Source organism: Trachymyrmex septentrionalis, unplaced genomic scaffold, assembly GCF_001594115.1.
Source record: "Trachymyrmex septentrionalis isolate Tsep2-gDNA-1 unplaced genomic scaffold, Tsep1.0 scaffold45, whole genome shotgun sequence".
NCBI lineage: Eukaryota > Metazoa > Arthropoda > Insecta > Hymenoptera > Formicidae > Trachymyrmex > Trachymyrmex septentrionalis.
The window spans coordinates 58726-78734 of NW_017305622.1; the positions used below are offsets into that span (position 1 = coordinate 58726).

The 20009-nt window shown below is 34.8% G+C and overlaps 1 protein-coding gene and 1 pseudogene across 1 annotated transcript; both read right to left on the reverse strand.

Annotated features, from left to right (window-relative positions):
- Nucleotides 1-11468: 11468 nt before the first annotated feature.
- On the reverse strand, nt 11469-14665 carry LOC108751482. Its single transcript, XM_018491717.1, has 2 exons — nt 14626-14665; nt 11469-12061 (listed from the first exon to the last, which is right to left on the reverse strand). Exons 1-2 carry the CDS (start codon nt 14663-14665, stop codon nt 11469-11471), a joined length of 633 nt encoding a protein of 210 aa, XP_018347219.1.
- A 2219-nt stretch (nt 14666-16884) lies between these two features.
- LOC108751490 lies at nt 16885-17706 on the reverse strand (annotated as a pseudogene).
- Nucleotides 17707-20009: the final 2303 nt, after the last annotated feature.

Sequence of the window (20009 nt, forward strand, 5' to 3'; positions counted from 1 at the left end):
AGCTTTGTCTTTGATTCGATTTCCATTGCCCTTTTACTATAGGTTTGTTGACGACATATTATTGGCGGCACCTGCCCTTCGGTTAGTTGCATTCTTGATATTTTTAATTCTCAACATTCTAGGCTTCAGTTCACTATGGAGGTAAGGGGTGATAGATTGAATTTTTTGAATGTTACAGTGATTAGGAATAATGAGTTGATAGAGTTTAATCGGTATAAGCCGACTTTTTCGAGTAGATATTTAAATTTTTGGTCACAGCATCCTGTTTCTCAAAAAACAGGTACAATCGCGGAACTAATTGATAGGGTAGTTTTGCTTTCGAATCCTAAATATCACCCTGATAATTTGTGTTTCATTATTAAAGTATTGTTAGAGAATGATTATATATTGAACTTTATATTTGAGAATATTAACAATCGTTTAAAGAAAATTATTATGGCTAGAAATAGGAAGAGTATTATTAATGATGATAGGGTAGAAGCAGTGCTGCCTTCGTGATTCACTGTTCCTTTCATTCGTGATACTGAGAAGTTTAGCAGATTGAATAGCGAGCGTATGAGGGTATCGTTCTATAGTACTAATAAATTGCGAGAATTCTCATTAGGATACATAAGGACCCTTTACTGCGTGACAAGAAGTCAAATGTTGTTTATAAGATCTCATGTACGAGTTGCGATGCAAATTATGTGATAGACAGCTAAAATCAAGAATCACTGAGCATAAGACCACATCAGATAGAACACTTCTACTCGTAATGTCATAACGGAGCATCGGTTACAAGAAGGCCATGATTTCGGGAGAACGTTACAATATTGGACCAGGAACCTCACTTATGGAGAAGCTTCCCAAGGCCTATACCTCCCGGTTATAGACAAGCTATAAAGACTTGTGTTGTTGTCACGTCTAGTCAGTCAGTGTCGTTCGTGCGCACTAATGAATCTTGGCGTGATTTTTGATTACTTTCCAACTTTTATTTTCATGGAATTGAATAACGTTCCAATGCAAAATTTTTCATTTGTAAGCTTCAATAATACTAGCTAAAAACTGAAAGTGACTCACTGTGTCTGACACTGACTGGCCAAAAAATGTCGAGAACTGGTTTTTGAATAATTTATAGTAATGTTTGCGATATAGTTTATGATTTGTGATCGGGATGAGCGCCCTTATTTTCGGGATATTTAATTATTATCTTTAGATTTTTGATAAATTAGTTTTTCATATTTTCTATTTCGATATTTCCATTATTTCCTTTTTTTCGTTCGTTTAATTCTGGCATTTAAATTCTCGAGGTAGGGGAGCTCATCATGACAAGATAATTTTTATTCACAGTTTATGTATGTTAATTTGTGTTGTCTCTGAGAAGGGCTTAAAAGTGAGTCGAAACATGTAAGCGCGTTTCGGTTAATAAAGGAGTTTCACGTTTCATAGATATATTATTTGCGCGACGTTTTCTGCGCTTGACTCCTACTGCCCGTATTCTTTCCAGTTCTTTGAATAAATATATCATTGGAAGCGTAAGACCGCCAAAATACTTTTTAACGGTCAATTCTCTTGCGGACGATTCTCTCGAGTCCGTGATCATAAAACCTAAGACATGACACGCGACGTTTAGGGTGTGGTATTTAGTGGTCCCGTGTCGACGCTGCACGTGCGCTTCTTTGATGTATTGCACGTGTGCTTTTCTCATAAACTTTAAGATCGTAAAATTAAGGGTGATACTTCCACATCCTACAGATTCCGGTCAATGTCCTTTTCCACCTTTGCCCAATTAAAAAGCAAGGAATAGGTCCCATCATCTAATTAACGAATCTATCCACCAATCAATGCGTTGTTAATCGAGGGATATTATTATAAAAGCCCCGATTTCGCGGGATTCAGTACGATTTTTTCGTTTTTTTTTCTGGGAAACGGACGCAGTGGTTCAAAGTTGTGATTTTTTTTTCCGGCCAACACTTAACTATTCAGAATTAATGCGGGAAAAACTCTGTTCAATTTGCACACTTGCTAAATTAACAGATTTAGAGTCGGTGTTGGAGGAAGACTTCGAGTTCAGATCTAGTCGCAGCCCCAGCTATAAACCACTAGAATGCGCTGACAAGGCCTCTCATCTCACTCTATCGAGTTTCTTCAACCAGCGCAGTAGTAAGTCTCCACTTCGCTATTCTCCTGTCCTTTTCATCTTTCTCACACTAGTTCTTTTCTTATTGTATTTTATTTCATTGTTCTTTCTCTACTCGAATTCCCTCATAATAGAAAATTAAAAGAGGGAAATATTGCAATGCGTTCTTAACATTCCTCCTCGCCTCCGCCGCACGGAAGTTGTCCTCGCCATTCGGTAGCTCGTGCCCGCTTGCCTAACATTGGTACAGGTGAAGAATACCCGACTGAACAAATAAAAAATCAGTCCGACTTGCCATCACTCAGCCCGGAATTAGAAATTTTGTATTCTCCTTCTCCGCATGTTCCTGAGAACCTTACAATTAATCTTTTGCCAGATAATTTCTCCTTCATTTTCTCCCCCATATCTTTGCCTTTATGTGAATTATTCCTCTATCAACCAATTCCTTCTATCGACATCGATCTTACCATTACGATTATACTCCTCCCGATCCCGTCCCCTTTCTTTTCCACAATATTAACGAATTAATTTTTGACGGCCTTTTTACACCTATCTCTGATGCTCGGGTCGTGGTCCGAATCGAAAGAGCCGACTACCCGTTTTCCATCCCTGTATTCTTTCTCGTCTCCCTTTCCCCAATTACCTTCCTTCCTTATGATCCTCCTCCTTTCTAATTCCGTCTCTCTTCTCCTTTCTGTCAGAAGCTACATCCACACATACACACGCACGCACACACTCAAGCACGCACACACAATATCACCCAGGAAAATGTAAAAAATTAATTTTTAACATTTAGTTTTTGACAATAATTGTAAATGTAAATATATTGTAAATTTATTAACATTTATAAATTTTGTATTTATTTTTGAATAATAACAATTTTTATGTTATATAATAATTTTTTTATACAATAACAATTTTTTACATTTCCCTCCTAACGGAAGAGACCACCATCTTCTCGCTGTTTCCGTTGAGCAACAATATATACGTTATTTAAAATAAATAAGATGGAAGTAACAAATACAACATTTTTTAAATAATTTATAAGTTATAAGTTATAGTGTAATTAAAAGTGCTATAATTAATTTCTTAATATAACATACTTAACATAACATCTTAAGAGACGTATATATTGGTTAATAGTGGATACTTTCACACTCACAAATTTTAATGTTGCGTATTTCATAGAAGTATGCACCATAATAATAACTAATACATCTCACTTTATTCCTATTAATATTTAAAATATATAGAAAAGTAGAGAAAGAGAGTGATATTTTGATAATAATATCGCGCGTTGCATCGATAACCCGAGATTGAGAATACGAGATCACAAGAGCGTTTATTATGTGGATTCTATATCACACTAGTAAACGTCAAACTCAATTAATCGATGTGGCTGAATAAATAAAATGCACGAACAGTGATAGTCTCACGCGAAAATCTTGTTTTTTCCTTTTTTTCCCCTTAATATACTTTCGTGATACAAGTAGTTCAATTAATTATCTGTATAAGGTTAAATAATATATTTTCGTATAAATGCAATTATTCGTGTACCTTAAAATAAAAAATTATAGGAAAAATAATGATTCGACATGTATGGTATGTATTCGACTTAATCGATGAAAGATTCGTATAAAAAAAACATGTTTAATAATATTGCGTTTATGACAAATACGCTTCGTGTCGATCAATACTTTGTATAAAATCTTTTTTTCTAACTATCACATCCGCATTTAAAATTCTGTTAATGAACAAAATTTCGAAAACGAAGATTACTAATAATATAAATAAAGATAATATAATTGTGTAGTGCGCAATTGAAAGTCTTTATATGTTGTGTAATTTTAAAATAATTTTTTATTTGCTTATTGAAAAGCGAATCGGTTTTTTTTCTACAACTATTGCTTAAAAATTACACATAATTTGAATAATTTTAAAAATTATATGAAAATATATTTGACCTATATATATTTAATATATATAATGTTAATATTAGGTGTACAAAAAAGTTCTGAGCTTTAGATTTGATACAACCGAAATAACAATTTAAATTTTATATATCTTCCCGCCCTTTTGGGGTTTTAAAACAGTAACATTTAACCTCCTGAAATGCGATACGGTTTGGCGTTTGATGCACATAACCTCAAAAATCAGTAGTGTTCACGATGGCAATTACAAAAGAGCATATTCGATTTTCCATCCACTTCGCGTTTCATCTGAAGAAAAATGCTGCTGAAGCCACTGAAATGATTTGTGCTGCATATGGAGAGAACGCTGTAAGTCATGCAACATGCAAAAGGTGGTATCAAAAGTTTCGCCAAGGAGATTTCAGTCTTAAAGATGAATCGCGTGCTGGACGCCCTGAAAAGATTGAAACGGACGAATTGCAAGCACTGCTGGATATAAACTCTGCGCAAACTGAAAAGGAGCTTGCAGAACAGCTTGGCGTTACGCAGCAAGCGTTTTTTTTCGTTTGTTTTTAAATAAAGATTGAATTTTACAAAAAAAAGCTCAGAACTTTTTTGTACACCTAATATATTAGGTTGTTCGGAAAGTAATTTCGTTTTTTTTTATGAAAATGAAAGACGATTTTCTTATAGTGAATAAATATTTTATATATTGTCCATTATATATTGTCCACTCTGGTCCAATACCTTTTGCCATCCTTCTGGCAATAGCATGATTCCACGCTCATAAAATTTTTATTCTGGCAAAAAACTGATCCAGGTGATTTTTGACTTCCTCATTTGAAGTAAAGGTTTTATCGTCTAAAAAATTTTGTAGAGACCGGAACAAATAATAATCAGAAGGTGCCAGATCTGGAGAATATGGTGGGTGTATATCCCATATGGCAGTATATCCCATCCAAGCTGTAAAAACTTTTGGCGAGTTACCAAACTTGTATGAGGTCTCGCATTATCTTGGTGGAACACTACACCTTTTCTATTGATCAATTCTGGCCTTTTCTGTTTAAGTGAATCATTCAATTTGTCCAGCTGATGATAGTACACTTCAGAATTGATCTTTATGTTGTCCGGTAGAAGCTAAAAAAAAAACGATTCCTTTGAAGTTCCACCAAACAGATAGCATCACCTTTTTTTGATGAATATCGGCTTTCAAAGTGCTTTGAGCCGGTTCATCTTTTTTACTCCACGATCTCTTGCGTTTAACATTGTTGTAGACAACCCATTTCTCGTCCCCAGTGATAATGCGCTTCAAAAATGGATCATTTTCTTGACGTTTGAGAAGCAAATCACAGACGTCAATGCGACGGCACAAATTTCTTTCCGAAAGAACATGAGGAACCCATATGTCGAGCTTTGAGATTAAACCTAGGCATTTCAAATGATCATGAACGGTCGAATTCGATAAATTTAATCTCTCAGCGATCTCACGAGTTGTTATTCGCCGGTTTGCATTAATTAATGCCTTTATTGTGTCTTCATCAGCTTCAACTGACCTTCCAGAACGTGGTGCATCTTCAACATCAAAATTGCCGGATCGAAATTTTGCAAACCAGTTTTGGCACTGGCGTTCTGTCAATACATCTTCTCCATACATCGGATAATTTTTTTCTTGCTTGAACAGCATTTTTACCTTTTCGATAGTAAAAAAGTAAAATATGCCGAAAATGCTGCTTTTCACTTTCCATATTTGATAGGGCACCAACCAAAAACTACTGCGTAAAATCAATCGAACTTTTTTCACAAGCAAGCCTTGCTATATCAGCTGTCAAAATATATAATGATTATGCGGCTTAAATGTGAAGTTGGCTGTGAAAAAATACAATTAAGTCTTCTATTGGGAAAAAATGAAATTACTTTCCGAACAACCCAATATATGTTTACTACTAATTATAGTACTTATTTCCGATCTCACATCTTACTCGACCACAATTTCTTGCGGATCGAATTTATGACCGTGGTACATAAGACGAATGGAAAATCATAAACAATTAATCTCTCGTCAACTATCGCGTTTTTTTTGACATGATTTATAATATTCTGGATTAATGGGGAGGAGGGGGGGGGATATGATTATTACAATTTATTAAAACTTATGTTTTATCTAGAACGTTCCCATGCCCTCATGTCTCTTGATATACGCCTGACGTCGAGAGTCGAGAAGCCGAGAAAACATTTCGGTCACTCGACCGGCTCGACGCTAGCTTTTGTGAAACAGCAAGGTTCTCTCTCGTTCTCAGCGCGCTGACAAGGCAAGCAATAGAACGTAGTGCAAAAAGGACAGAGCGGTATAGTTGGCACGCTTCTAACTAACCAAGTCACACAACACGGGCTTATGCTTGTGTTGTTACCGGTTGCGCCAGGCCGCCGATCGGTGGCGCTAATCGCGTGCTGTAAGTGGCCCGAAATTTGCATCACTACTCGGGTCTTGCCTTCATCAGCCGGTACACTTTGGATAATGCTAATGCCGGCACATACTATGAATTTCAAGCCTCATAACTTGAAAAGTATTTAACAAAAAATATTTTATTATAGTGTTTTGGAAATTTCTCGAGATAAGGTACAAGAATATGTAATAAAAAATAGAGGGTTTCATTTAAAAACTTTAATGTGACCTTTGTCTGACTCTGACAACGCCACACAAGGTCAAACCAATGATACCATCTTACGTCGCCCTCAAACCCATATAATTTTTGTCTGAAACATTTTTTGTATATTCCATATTTTTCAAGATGTTTGCCTGGGGCAATTAAAATGAAACACACACACTATATATATATATATATACGTATACAGGACGGGGCATTTAAAACAGGTCACCTGAATAATTCGCTTGTTTTTAACAATAGAAGAAATAGTGTATAGTATACTCGGACAGCTACCGAAATGAATAATAGTTTTGTCGATAACAAGGCGTTTAACAACGATAGAAAATTAAACCGGTTTAATTTCAAAAATTACGGAATAAATTTCTTTTCGCTGTACGTCGACGGCATGCAAATTTCCAGTAGACCGTTACAGCCAAACTTTTCGAAAGACAAACCGCTCTACGTTGAAGCTTATCACACCTTAATCTCCGAAACAGGCATTCTCTTTTTGAATGAGAGTAATTCTATAAGTAGAAATGCTTACTCCAATGGTTACACTTTTTTCGCTTTCGATCTTACTTTAGATCTATCCGCTAATTGCGCGGGACATTGGAATCTCGTGAAATACTGAAACTTACGATTAGAAGTAAGATTCGAAAAGATTCTTTTTGTAACTATTAATTGTATTGTCTATGTTTGATAACGTTTTAGAAATCGAATCCTCGTGTCAAGTCATTGTCAACTTTTCCGGTTAGCCCTGTCTTTCGCGAAAAAATTATTTTCCCCCCGATTACACTTTTTTTCTCATCTGATTCGCAAGATGGCGAAAAAAGCTTTAATCTTGCTCGTAACACCGACGTGGACATTTCGTGACGTAAAAAGAGTAGCGAAAATTCGAATATCATAATGTATATAGTTATCAACATAGAAGATTTTCGCGATGTCGAAGAAAATTTTATTTCGAAAGAAGTCGCGATTCTTGCCATTAATGTGACGATTACCGGACACTGGATTATGATTTCACCTTATCCTTTTGGTGATTTACCCGAGAGAGTAAGACGAGGAAACAACTGGCTTACACGGAATCGAATGGTTCGACGGAGAAGTCAATCGTAAATACTTTACGATACATTTGTGAAATATTACACGACATGCACGCTACATTTATAGCAGAGGACAAGTGGAGATTATCTGAGTAATCTACTCTCCAAAAACGCTCTCCAGCAACGTTTACAAATTGAAACGTTGGCTAACTATACGAAATAGCAGCAATTCAAGCTACGATAGTTTTCCCTTAGAAAATTGGAGCGAAAGCGACGTCAAAAAAATAGACAACAAAAATTTTTCAATTTAATTTAAAAATCAGAAATACAATATAATCCGCAACATTAAAGCGTGAAGGAAAGATAACGCAATAAAAAAGACGAAAAAACGACGACGAGGAGAAAAAAAGACAAGCGATGAAAAAAGATCTTCCAAAATTCGACCCGTTGACTGATAGAGATAAAGCTAACACTAGCGTCTCGCAATCGTCGATTATTTTTGAGAATTTCACATTGCACACACCGGCAAAAGAGGTAAATTTTGAATTTAAAACATTTCCTCTCTTACGCTCTACTACGATGATATTATAAACTTACTGGAATTTACTGGAACTTTTAAACGCATTACATCATCTCAGTGCCCGGCATGCGGAGGTCTATCCTTTTGACCAACTGCTGAGGGTGTGGATAAGGTCGACTGTCATTGTCGCTAACATGGACTATTACGATCAACTTAGCCAACACTGATCGCCTTTTACATCGATGAACACAGAACAGGAACGTATTTCGATAGGTACAGCATGCTGCCCTTAGATCCAAGATTTCTCTTACGCCCCTCCCAAAACTCCTCTACGTATCATTGGAATATGATAATGTTACAAGGAATGTTTTCTCAAACTTGTGGGCAATACTGCTGTGTATTTCTACATTTTATGTGTAACGGTTATAATCTTAGCCAGTTTTTTTATTGTTAGTCTGTTTCTCTGATTGTAAACGCAATAATCGTACAGTTATTTCATAAAACTTTGTTCTCAATGTAAACGTAAATTTGTAAATTCTCATGCTGTATCGTCATGTTCAATCATGTATTCTTTTAAAAAAGTAAATTAGCTATATCATGTAATATATCTTTCTTTTTAAAAAAAAAAAGAACATTTTGTACTTGTATTTCGTTTGTTTCTTACTCCTCACCTCACTCTCTTTTATAATAGACATATTTTCTCAAATATTTCAGACATAATGTATTTTAAATACATACGGTATAAAAAGAATTTTTTTTAAGTAATACGCGAGATGTCGCATCATGTCAGTTGAATATGTTTGTTCCTGTTTTACTTTCTTCCAAGCAAAAGTAAGAATCTTCCGACTCAATAATTTTTGTAAAAATTTTCATCATAAATAATAAAAATACTTTCATTAAAATGTCGGAGACATTTGAGTTGTGCCAACAAAAAATAACCATCATAAAATTACCTGTCATTTATCTCTGTTGTTCGTATCATGACAAAAAGTATTGCTCTAATCTCCACTCGCCATCTTTTCGGACTTCACCTTCCATTTTGTCGGAGATCCTCTACCACTCCCTTCTCTAATCACCTCGTGGAAAGATATGGAGCAAGTCAGGTCTTTGTTAACTATAGAGCGAACCAATTAAAACGCATTATTTAATTACCCTATTATCACTCATTATTTAATTATCCTTCACCAACCGACTAATCAGAGTGTACCATTTTTTCAAACGAACACGTCTAGGCTACGCCCATGTCGTCAGGGGAGGTATGGAGGGGGTTTGTTTTGACGCGCTATATCTTCCTACTTACTACTGGTAAATGTATACTTCGAGTTATACCTCACCAATTTAAATATCCTTTAGATATGTTGTAGGGAAGAGTATACAGAGTGATTTCCCATAAGAATTAAGTGGGGGACTGCATTGGTTTAGGAGATATGATAAATTAAAGTTTCATATAATACAATATGTAGGTGACATTATTGGAATATGAGATATACTATTATGAACGCGTAACAAATCGTATGCTTCTAGACAGAGAGCAGGGTGGGATAGACTTCGTTTCGCGTAAAAAGTTGTGCGCCCCTTGGCAAAGGTTGATTTCGTATTGCGTTAAAAAATGTATACGTGTTGGCAGTACGTGCCCCTACGGGTGACATTGCCCGTAAAAAATATAACCTAATCTAATCCATATTTTAATAGTAGCCTTCGTTTTGCATTGTAAAGTATATGCAAAGTGAGAGCTGTGTAATGCCGCAGTATATTAGACGGCACGGCATGTACCGCCTCCATGCATACACTTTGTAACGCAGAACGAAGACAATCATTTATTTTCATCATTAACTTAGAACTATATTTTCTAAACCAATGCAGTCCCCTACTTAATTTTTGTGGGAAATCATTCAGGATATTCTTCTGTATAACATTTTTTAAGGATACTCAAATCAGTGAGGTAACCTAAAGTACATTTACTCAATTATTTAGTATCTAATAAAATGTTAAAAATTTTAAAGGTGGTCAAATGAAAGTTAATCAAATGTATTAATATGGTAAATCTAATATGAACCGACACAGAATATACAAAAATATGTATTTTATTCAAAAAATTCCGTAGATATTTCGACCTCAGTTTTAGGTCATCCTCAGTACATGACTGACATATTAAGAAATCGAAATATAGTATTGAGCAAAAACGGAAATATAGAATGTGTATCTTAATTCATTTGAATTATAAGTGATTTCTTGAGTAATATTCATTTAAACTTATATTTGTTTTTATTACTGGAGGTGTGTATTTTTCAAAGTCTTTCGTGTGAGTCTATTAGTGCTTCTCGTACGTCCACCTAACATTTTAAGCAAAAAGAAATTTTCCTTTGTTGCACTGGAAGGTACATTAGTATAGTATTTTATTGTTCTACTAATCCCATTAGCTAATCCTCCCATCATGCAAGATCTTAGTCGAGATCAATACAGCGATTTTCCCGCATTTAAATTAATTTTTCTAAAGTTATTTTATATGAGTTTTCGAATTATTTTGGTTAATTTATATAGATAAGTAAAATAATAAGAATAATCCGTTGCAGTGTATGCCTATTGATATGTCTAATCAGTGCCGAGATTTGGGATTTCTGACGCGATTTAAGAGATGGATGGGAGCATAGCACTCGGCTCAAGTCACAGAATGCGATAATTGTTATTACCAGCGAGTATCAGTCTGACAGCCTCTTCCATCGGTTCAATTCTATGCTGGAAACACGTGCAAACTATTATTGATAAACTAGTTGATGTAAGTCATTTTTAATTAATTCTTTGATGAAAAAATTTCTCTGAATTTCTCCGAAAATTTCTCTGAAGAATATAAAAATTTTTCTGAAAATATTCATATTTTCGGACACGTGGCAGAGCTTTTCAGAAAATTTTTCAGTATAATTTTAAAGATTTGTCAAAATGTTTCAGTGATTTTTAAAGACTTTCATAAAATTTTTTACAATATAAACAAAGACTTTCAGACTTTAGGCATTTCAAGAATGGATTTGGACACGGAGAAAACCCACAAAACGCATAACTTTTATAAAGACTTTCAGAATTTGTTAGAGATTTTCAGATTTTCAATGCGATACTTGAAAAAAAATTCATATTTTAAGATTTTACAAATTTTATTTCTTTTCTAATGGAAGTTTTTCCATACGAGGTGTGATCAAAAAGTAAGGTGACTTTTCATTTTTATAAAAAAATATTCGTTTATTCATCCAAAATTATGTTATCCCCGTCAAAATAATCCCCCTCTGATACAATGCACTTGTGCCAGCGCTTTTTCCAGTCGTCAAAACACTTCTGAAATGCACTTTTGGGTATTGCCTTGAGCTCCTCCAGCGATGCAGCCTTAATCTCCTCAATCGTCGCAAATCTTCGTCCTTTCATGGGCCTTTTCAATTTTGGGAAGAGGAAAAAGTCGCAGGGGGCCAAGTCTGGTGAATACGGTGGCTGAGGCATGATCATAGTATTGTTTTTGGCCAAAAAACTACTCACTAGTAACGACGTTTTGGAACGCAGTTTTGGAACGAATTTCGCTGACACACGTGTCATGCCCAAAACATCCGTTAAAATTGATTGGCATGAGCCAAACGATATGTTAAGATCATCAGCTATTTCTCTAATCGTGATTCGACGATTTTTCAACACAATTTCTTTCACTTCCTGAACATTTTCGTCAGTTTTTGACGTGCTGGGGCGTCCAGAGCGAGGTTCATCGTTAACATTTTCTCGGCCCTCTTGGAATAACTTATACCATTTATAAACATTTTTTTTGCTCAAAGTTGACTCACTGTACGCCACTGTCAACATTTCAAGAGTTTTTGAACACTTAATACCATTTTTTACACAAAAATTAATACAAACTCTCTGCTCCATTATTTTCAAAAGCAAAAAATCGCCGAACACGCAAACACGAGTCTAACCTTTATGCCTCTCACATAAAAACAACACATGCTATATAGTCAAAACTGTGAACATATGTATGATCGTGACGAGTGTACCAACACAACAACAAAAAATTTTTTAAATTAGAGTGTACAGAGCGCGCGAAATTCAAAAAGTCACCTTACTTTTTGATCACACCTCGTAAAAGATATATGTAATAATTTCATCTAAAACTATTTTGAAATACGCTTACCTAGTGGGATTCGAATCTTTCGATTCTGGAATCTCTCGATTATGAGTTTCCTGCGTATTATGTCACTTCTTCAATTGACAAGTGTGTTATTTATTATCTATAATTTAAGTTTCAGAAACATCCCACAAAATTTAGAGACTTTTAGATATTTAGAAATGATTTTCAGAGAATTTACTGAAAGTCTCTGAAAAGTGAACAATTATGAAAATTCTCTTTAGAGATATCATTAAATTCCCAAATTTCAACAAAATTCTGAGAATTTTAGACACTTGGAAATGATTTTCAGAGAACGCGCTGAAAGTTTTTGAAAAGTAAGAAATTATGAAAATTCAATCTTTAGAGGCGTCATTGAATTTCCGAGTTTCAGCGAAATTAAAAGATTTTTAGACACGATTTTTAGAAACGATTTGTAAAGAATTCTCTGAAAATCTCTAAAAAATGAAAAAACTTGAAAATTCTATTATCAGAGACATCATTAAATTTCCGAATTTCAGCAAAATTTAAGTATTTTTGATATTTAAAAATGACTTTCAGAGAATTCGTTGATAATCCCTAAGTTTCCTTAAGAAAGTCTTTCAATATTACTGAAAATCCCTGAAAAATGCTTTCAGTCATTTGCAGCGAAATTTTTTGTTAGGATTGTTATTGCAATTGATGTTCATACTTATACAGCACAAAATATTTTTAAAATATCTTTTAGAAAAGTAAAAATATTTTAAAATAAATAAAAAAATATTTAAAATTATTATTATGTACTAAATCATATAAAAAAATATAATTTTTTTAAATATTTTTAAAAAAATTTCATTCAAATACACTGGGCAACAAAATTAACGCAACATTGTTTCACTCTGCAAAAATAGGCAAATTTCAAGATACAATAACTTCATCAAAAATTGTCGTATCGGGATGTTTAAAAAAGTATTTTATAGATTGAAACCTCTACTTTTCAGATCACTATTTAAAAAAACGGTCTCATGGAGATTTTATGAAGTTACAAACATAAATGAAGATATATCAAATCTGAAAATTTTTTACGAAATTTGCGAAGTTCCACGGAGTGGACTAAAATTTGTATACAAATGCGATTTACATTATTCGAAAGAGCAAATTTTTACTTTTAATTTGCTTTTTTACGAAGCTCCGTACGATTTTTTTTATCGAGTTATTCAACGTTGAAGCAAAAATGGCCCTTTTGTTTCAATGTTAAATAACTCGATGAAGAAAAATGGTACGGAACTTCGTACAAAAGCAAATTATAGATAAAGATTCGCTCTTTCGAAAAATGTAAATCGCATTTGTATACAATTTTTATTCCACTCCGTGGAACTCCGCAAATTTCATAAAAAATTTTGAAATCTAATATATCTTCATTTATGTTTGTGTAACTTCTTAAAATCTCCATGAGACCGTTTTTTAAGTAATGATCTGAAAAGTAGAGGTTTCAATCTGTAAAATGCTTTTTTAAACATCCCGATACGACAATTTTTGACGAAGTTATTGTATCTTGAAATTTGCCTATTTTTGAGAGTGAAACAGCGTTAATTTTGTTGCCCAGTGTATATTTAATAATATTTGTGAAATCTATTAGAAATGTTACTTATTTATTTAGTTTTATTATTAAAATAGTATTCAAAAATAAAAAATAAAAAATTTGCAATTGCGCTTACTTTTATTTATTATATATATAATACATGTATAAATTCCTAAATATAAAAAATATTAGAACAACTAAATTTATTTTATTAACAAAATATAAAATCTGTTTTTAAAATTAAGAAACAATCTCTTTCAAAAATATAAAACAAAGTACTTAACACCCTGAGTATTCACTCCAGCCATACTGAGTGCCGTTATAAGCGAAAAATGTGTCATAAGCGACACATTAATTCTTCTTATATGCTATTTGTAAACAAAGACAATTTGAATAAAATGAAATGATGAGATCACTTTAAAACATTTGTAAAAATAGTCCAATAGTAATTAGTAATATTAGGGGGGTTCTGGGACACAAATACAGTAACCAGCAGCGCTCTCGACGTGGCCATGACATCAGGGGTGCAGGGACCTATTCAATTTTCCCCTTTTTCTCCTTTCAAATAATCTGAAACTCATCTCATTTATCATTTGCGATGACGTCAATGGATCGATCTAAAGGGTGTCTCAAAATGATCTGACATTTTAAATTGCGCGCCATTTTTTTTGCAGCGAACGTAACGTACTAACCTTTAACAACTGGCATCAGGAAGTATTGTGGTTTAGTCATGGAGAATTACACGATTGAGCAACGCATAGAAATTGTGAAAATCCACTACAAATATAGTGAACATTTTGCAGAGACGGTTCGAAAAGTCCGCACGTCTTTTGGTCATCATAACGCACCATCTCGCAATACTGTGGTGAATTTAATAGAAAAATTTGAGGTTAGTGGCTCACTTTTAACCGCGAAAAGCAGTGGCCGTTCTCGTATTGGTCGGTCGAATGAAAACATAGCCACAGTGAGTGCGAGTGTTGACGAAAGTCCTTCCACCTCGATTCGCCATCGTGCTCAGCAATTGGACATTTCAAGATCCTCTGTGCAGCGAATTTTGACGAAAGATCTGCATTTACGTGCTTACAAGATCCAATTGACACAAGAACTGCAACCAGCAGACCATGCGCAGCGCCGTACATTCGCCAATTGGATATTGGAGCATCAACAAATCGATGGTGATTTTTCGAAGAAAATCATCTTCAGCGATGAGGCGCATTTTCAACTTAATGGGTACGTGAATAAACAAAACTGTCGAATTTGGGGGACTGAAAATCCACAAGTGATCCAACAGCTTCCCATGCATCCACCACGAGTCACTGTTTGGTGCGGATTTTGGGTTGGAGGAGTGATTGGGCCGTACTTCTTCGAGAATGCTGCGGGAAATGCGGTTACCGTCAATGGTGTTCGTTATCGTGACATGATAACCAACTTCTTATGGGAAGAATTGAACGGCATAGACTTGGAAGACATATTCTTTCAACAAGATGGTCCAACCTGTCACACTGCGGACGAAACAATGCAGTTATTGCAGACGAAGTTTCATGGTAGTGTTATTTCGCGCCGCGGCGATGTGAATTGGCCACCAAGTGCGATTTGACGCCATTGGACTTCTCTCTTTGGGATTTTCTGAAAGGAAAAGTGTATGCCAATGATCCACAGACCATTCCGGAGTTGAAGGAAGAAATTAGACGTACCATTAATGAAATTAGTCCGCAATTATGCCAAAATGTCATTGAAAATTTTGTCAAAAGAATGAACGTTTGCAAACAGAATCGAGGCCATTTATCGGATATTGTGTTCCACATATAACCTCCATGTTTGTACTTTATATTAAACTAAAAACATGTGTACTTTTCAAATAAATAATATGTTTTATTAATAAATTAAAATGTCAGGTCATTTTATATGGAGGCGTCTTTCTTAGCTTTCTTGACGAGAACGTCTTCGTCCTTGACCTCCTCAGCGGGAGCATACTCCGTCGTTATCCTCCTCCTCTTCTATCATCATTACTACTTCCATCACAAATTTTTTAAAGTCCAACGGTTGAAGATATTTAATAATAACTATTAGTCTTTTCTTGCATTAGACTGCACTAGAATTTCCTTTCTCACTTTCAATTAAACATATACTTATCTTGTTTTAAGTTCCAAAAGTGTACACTAATTGAACGACAGAGAAAACAGATCTTATTATATAATATAATACAAAAAAACCACATCACTTCGCGCATTCGGACAAGACTGAAGCTGAGAAGCATTCTTCGCTGTAGCAAGACTGCCCGGGATTTTATTTACCTACAAGCAGCCATTGTATGTAAAACAAGTCTAGTCAAAAGTGCCGCCACGAGAAGATCGGTGCCATCAGTTCAGAGGCAATTGCCTTTGTGTTAATAGAGCATCCAGCTATCAAATCGTCTTTATATGCATTGTTTATAAGGTATTGGACAGCGACGAAGCCGAAGCCGTCGACATCGTGCGCGTTATCTCATACTTATCATATATACTGACCATTTTTTCTCTCGATACATTACCGTTTTATCCTATTTCCATTTCTCTTCCCTCACATCATTTAACATGTCACAACATGTCCAAGCGATAACATCATCGATGCAATTTAATATAACAAGAATGCAACGTCTGCATTTTCACAAGCACTGTTTTTTCATGAGCATTCAGGACATGTCCGGGCGATGACATCATGAATGTAATTTTGATACAATTGCGACGTTGCCAAATAGTGTGCATAATGAGATATGTCCCATCCGTTGCGGTTCTATACTCGCCATAATATTGGTGCTCTTTCTCCTATCCATTGGGGTCCTATACTCACTATACGAGGGCAAGTCAATAATTTTTAGAAAAATATAGTAAAAAACATTTTTTTTAAGCGATTCATTTTTATTTCTCAACATAGTCTCCTTTCAACTTAATACACTTGATCCAAAGATTCTCCAATTTTTTTAAGCCGTCCGAATACATATAATATGATTTGTCTAACCCTTCAAAATAAGCCGATGAGCTGCTCTCTGGTGGTGAATCTCTTTCCTCCGAACCATTTCAGAAAGTTTCTTCAGGAAACAGGAAATAGTCGCAAGGGGCTAAATCTAGCGAATATGCTGGATGGAAAAGCAATTCGTAGCAGAATTCGTTGAATTTGGTCATTATGCCGGGCACGTATGAACCTGTGCATTGTCTTGATGGAAGAGCACTTTCTTCTTCGCCAAATGGGGACATTTTTTTCTTTAAAATGTTATTAAAACGGTCCAATAGGCTGCATAGTAATGCATATTTATGCGCTATTGATCGTTTGCTTCGACGGAAGGTAATCGATATGAATTATACCGCGTGCACCCCAAAAAATTGTGGCTATCACCTTTCCGGCCGACTTTACGGTCTTCGCCTTCTTCGGAGCTGGTTCACCCGGTGAAGTCCATTGTTTTGACTGTTCCTTCGTCTTGGGTGTGAAGTTATGGATCCATGTTTCGTCCCCAGTAATGAATCGATGCAGAAATTCGTCTGGATTACGTTGAAACATCTCCAAACATGTTTTGAAATTGTCACACGGTCGCGCTTATGGTCCGCAATGAGCAAACGCTGCACCCATCTTGCCGATAGCTTTTTCATACCCAATTGTTCATGCAAAATTGAAATCACTGTGTCATATGATATGCCTGTGGCCTCAGCCAGCTCGCGCACTTTCACTCGCCGATCAGTCAAAACAATATCGTCAACTTTATCGATGATTTCTGGCGTAGTAGCCTCAATTGGACGTCCCGAACGAGGTGCATCACATGTGGATGTACGATCACGTTTAAATTCATTCACCCAATTGTATACAGTCGCAAACACTGGTGCAGATGTGCTGTCAACATTATCCTACTCGACTTTGATTTCTTTCGGCGTTAAACCTTTCATATGTAGATGTTTGATCACTGCAGAAAACTCGTTTTTTTTCATTTTGCAAAAAATACAAAAGTTGTTTGCTTTAATCGTCTACAGAAATAAAACCACGCGATAAATTTTGCTCAAAATTTTATAGTAATCAGCTGAAAGATGTTACTTGTCAAAAAGTAATGCGACATGATATTGCAAGTGCCCTTCTGACAGATTTTCTAAGAACTTATTTACCTGCCATCGTAGCATTGGAGCTCTCTCTTCTTTCCGGTTATATTCTCTCCCACATTCTCTTTTCTTCTTGCTCACAATTTTATTAAATAAATATGGTATTTGTTTTATGATTTTTTAATATGACAGCAATGATTTTAATTTAGCAACTAATTATAATAATATCTTTAGTAATATAGTACAAATAGCTGAGCGTTCTCCTAGTTATCAAACTATTACAAACTATTATTCAGTAGCTATCAAATACTTATTGTACTACTGAACAGTACTATCATATTATTAATTGATTCTTAACTGTAAAGAAAGAAAACTCGTTTCCATTCACGATAAGGAGAAGCAGGAATGTGCAAATTTCAACCTTAAATGACAAGTAAATGATAAGTAAATGATTCATAAAAGAGAAAGAAAAAACAAATTTTAGGATTGTGAAGAAAACCCAGAGAAAAATAGAGATTAGAATCGTAATTTTTTATTATTCTACTAATACTTTCTACTAATACAACGTAAATTCGTGACATTATATAGCTATACCGTTTCTAAATATATTTTATACAATTATACATTATTAATTTTGTCCCTTTTTTTATTTACTTCATTTTTTGTTTTACGTATATCTTATCAAATTTAATTACCTTAATTATAGGAAATATTAATTTTTTTATAAAAAATTTTGTTTCTGATTTGATATGTTTATAAATAAACTTTACCAAGAAATAATGTATGCATGTATATGTATATGCTATCAATCGTATAAGATATTTTTTATAAAAAAGTAAATAAATTTTAATTCCATCAATTAGATAAATGAAATCCTATAATCGACCAAAGCTGATCTTATTACCTAAATATTTCAGTATAAATTTATACAAGTACATTAGACAATTCTATAAACTGTGCAATAAAGTCCTGTCCAGTCTTGAAACGCAGTCATGATGTTTAAGATCACGAATTCATAAAAAAGTATTGTAATAATTCTTGTCGTTTAACCAACATCAATTATCGATGGACGTGTGCTTAAAATGAGTCGGTAAATTCATCTCGAGCACAATCTCAATTCTCACAAGAATCATTAATTTGTCGTTTTTTGGTAATAAATTAATTCGTTTATACACACACACAGACAACGACAACGGACCATCGAAGGTTCGAGAACAATTCAATCCCGCGCGCGAGCGCAGCGCTCCGACGAACACATCACGCGCGACCAATCCTATGCGCGGATTTTCTGTCGAGCATGACTGTTACGTCAAAAGTCAAGGGAAAAGAATTCGAGGCTCCAATCATTATTATACAACGAATGCCACGTAAAATTTACAATTGTGGCAAATTTTTATTGGGCATTGTCAAGAGGAGATCCCGGGCCACGAAGGCAATATATGCGCCGATCGTCACCGCTCTCTCTCTCTCTCTCTTAGTGCTCAGAGTCTCGCTATATCGTTTAGAAAACCGCCGTGAAAAACCGCCACGTAGAACCGTAAGGAAAATCTCCTTCGAGAACCGCCGAGAAATCGCTGCGATTTTCTATTGCAATCGAGTGAGATAAATTATAAGAAAAGAATTGTGTTTACTACTTTGCTAAAATATTCGTCAATTTGTGCTGAATTTATTGTTGTAAGAAATAAAGTAACTTTTTTGTTAAACTACAAAGGACTGTAGTTCTTCTAACTTTTGTGCGTTATATTAGCCGTGTGCCGTCCTCTCGCTTCATTCTTTCGCGCAGTGCATTCTCGCACACATGACTAGAAATATTATATATTATAATAGTATTAATATAAGGTGTAGTAAAAAGAAATCTATTATTTTTGCATTAAATTGAAGGCTTTATTTAGCATAGAATGATCCGGTTTAGATCAAATATGCACCGTTTTGTTCGATAACTTGTTGCCATTTTGAAGGTAATTTCATTACGCCTCTCTCATAGAAACCCTCGTCCCTATTGGCAAAAAACTGGG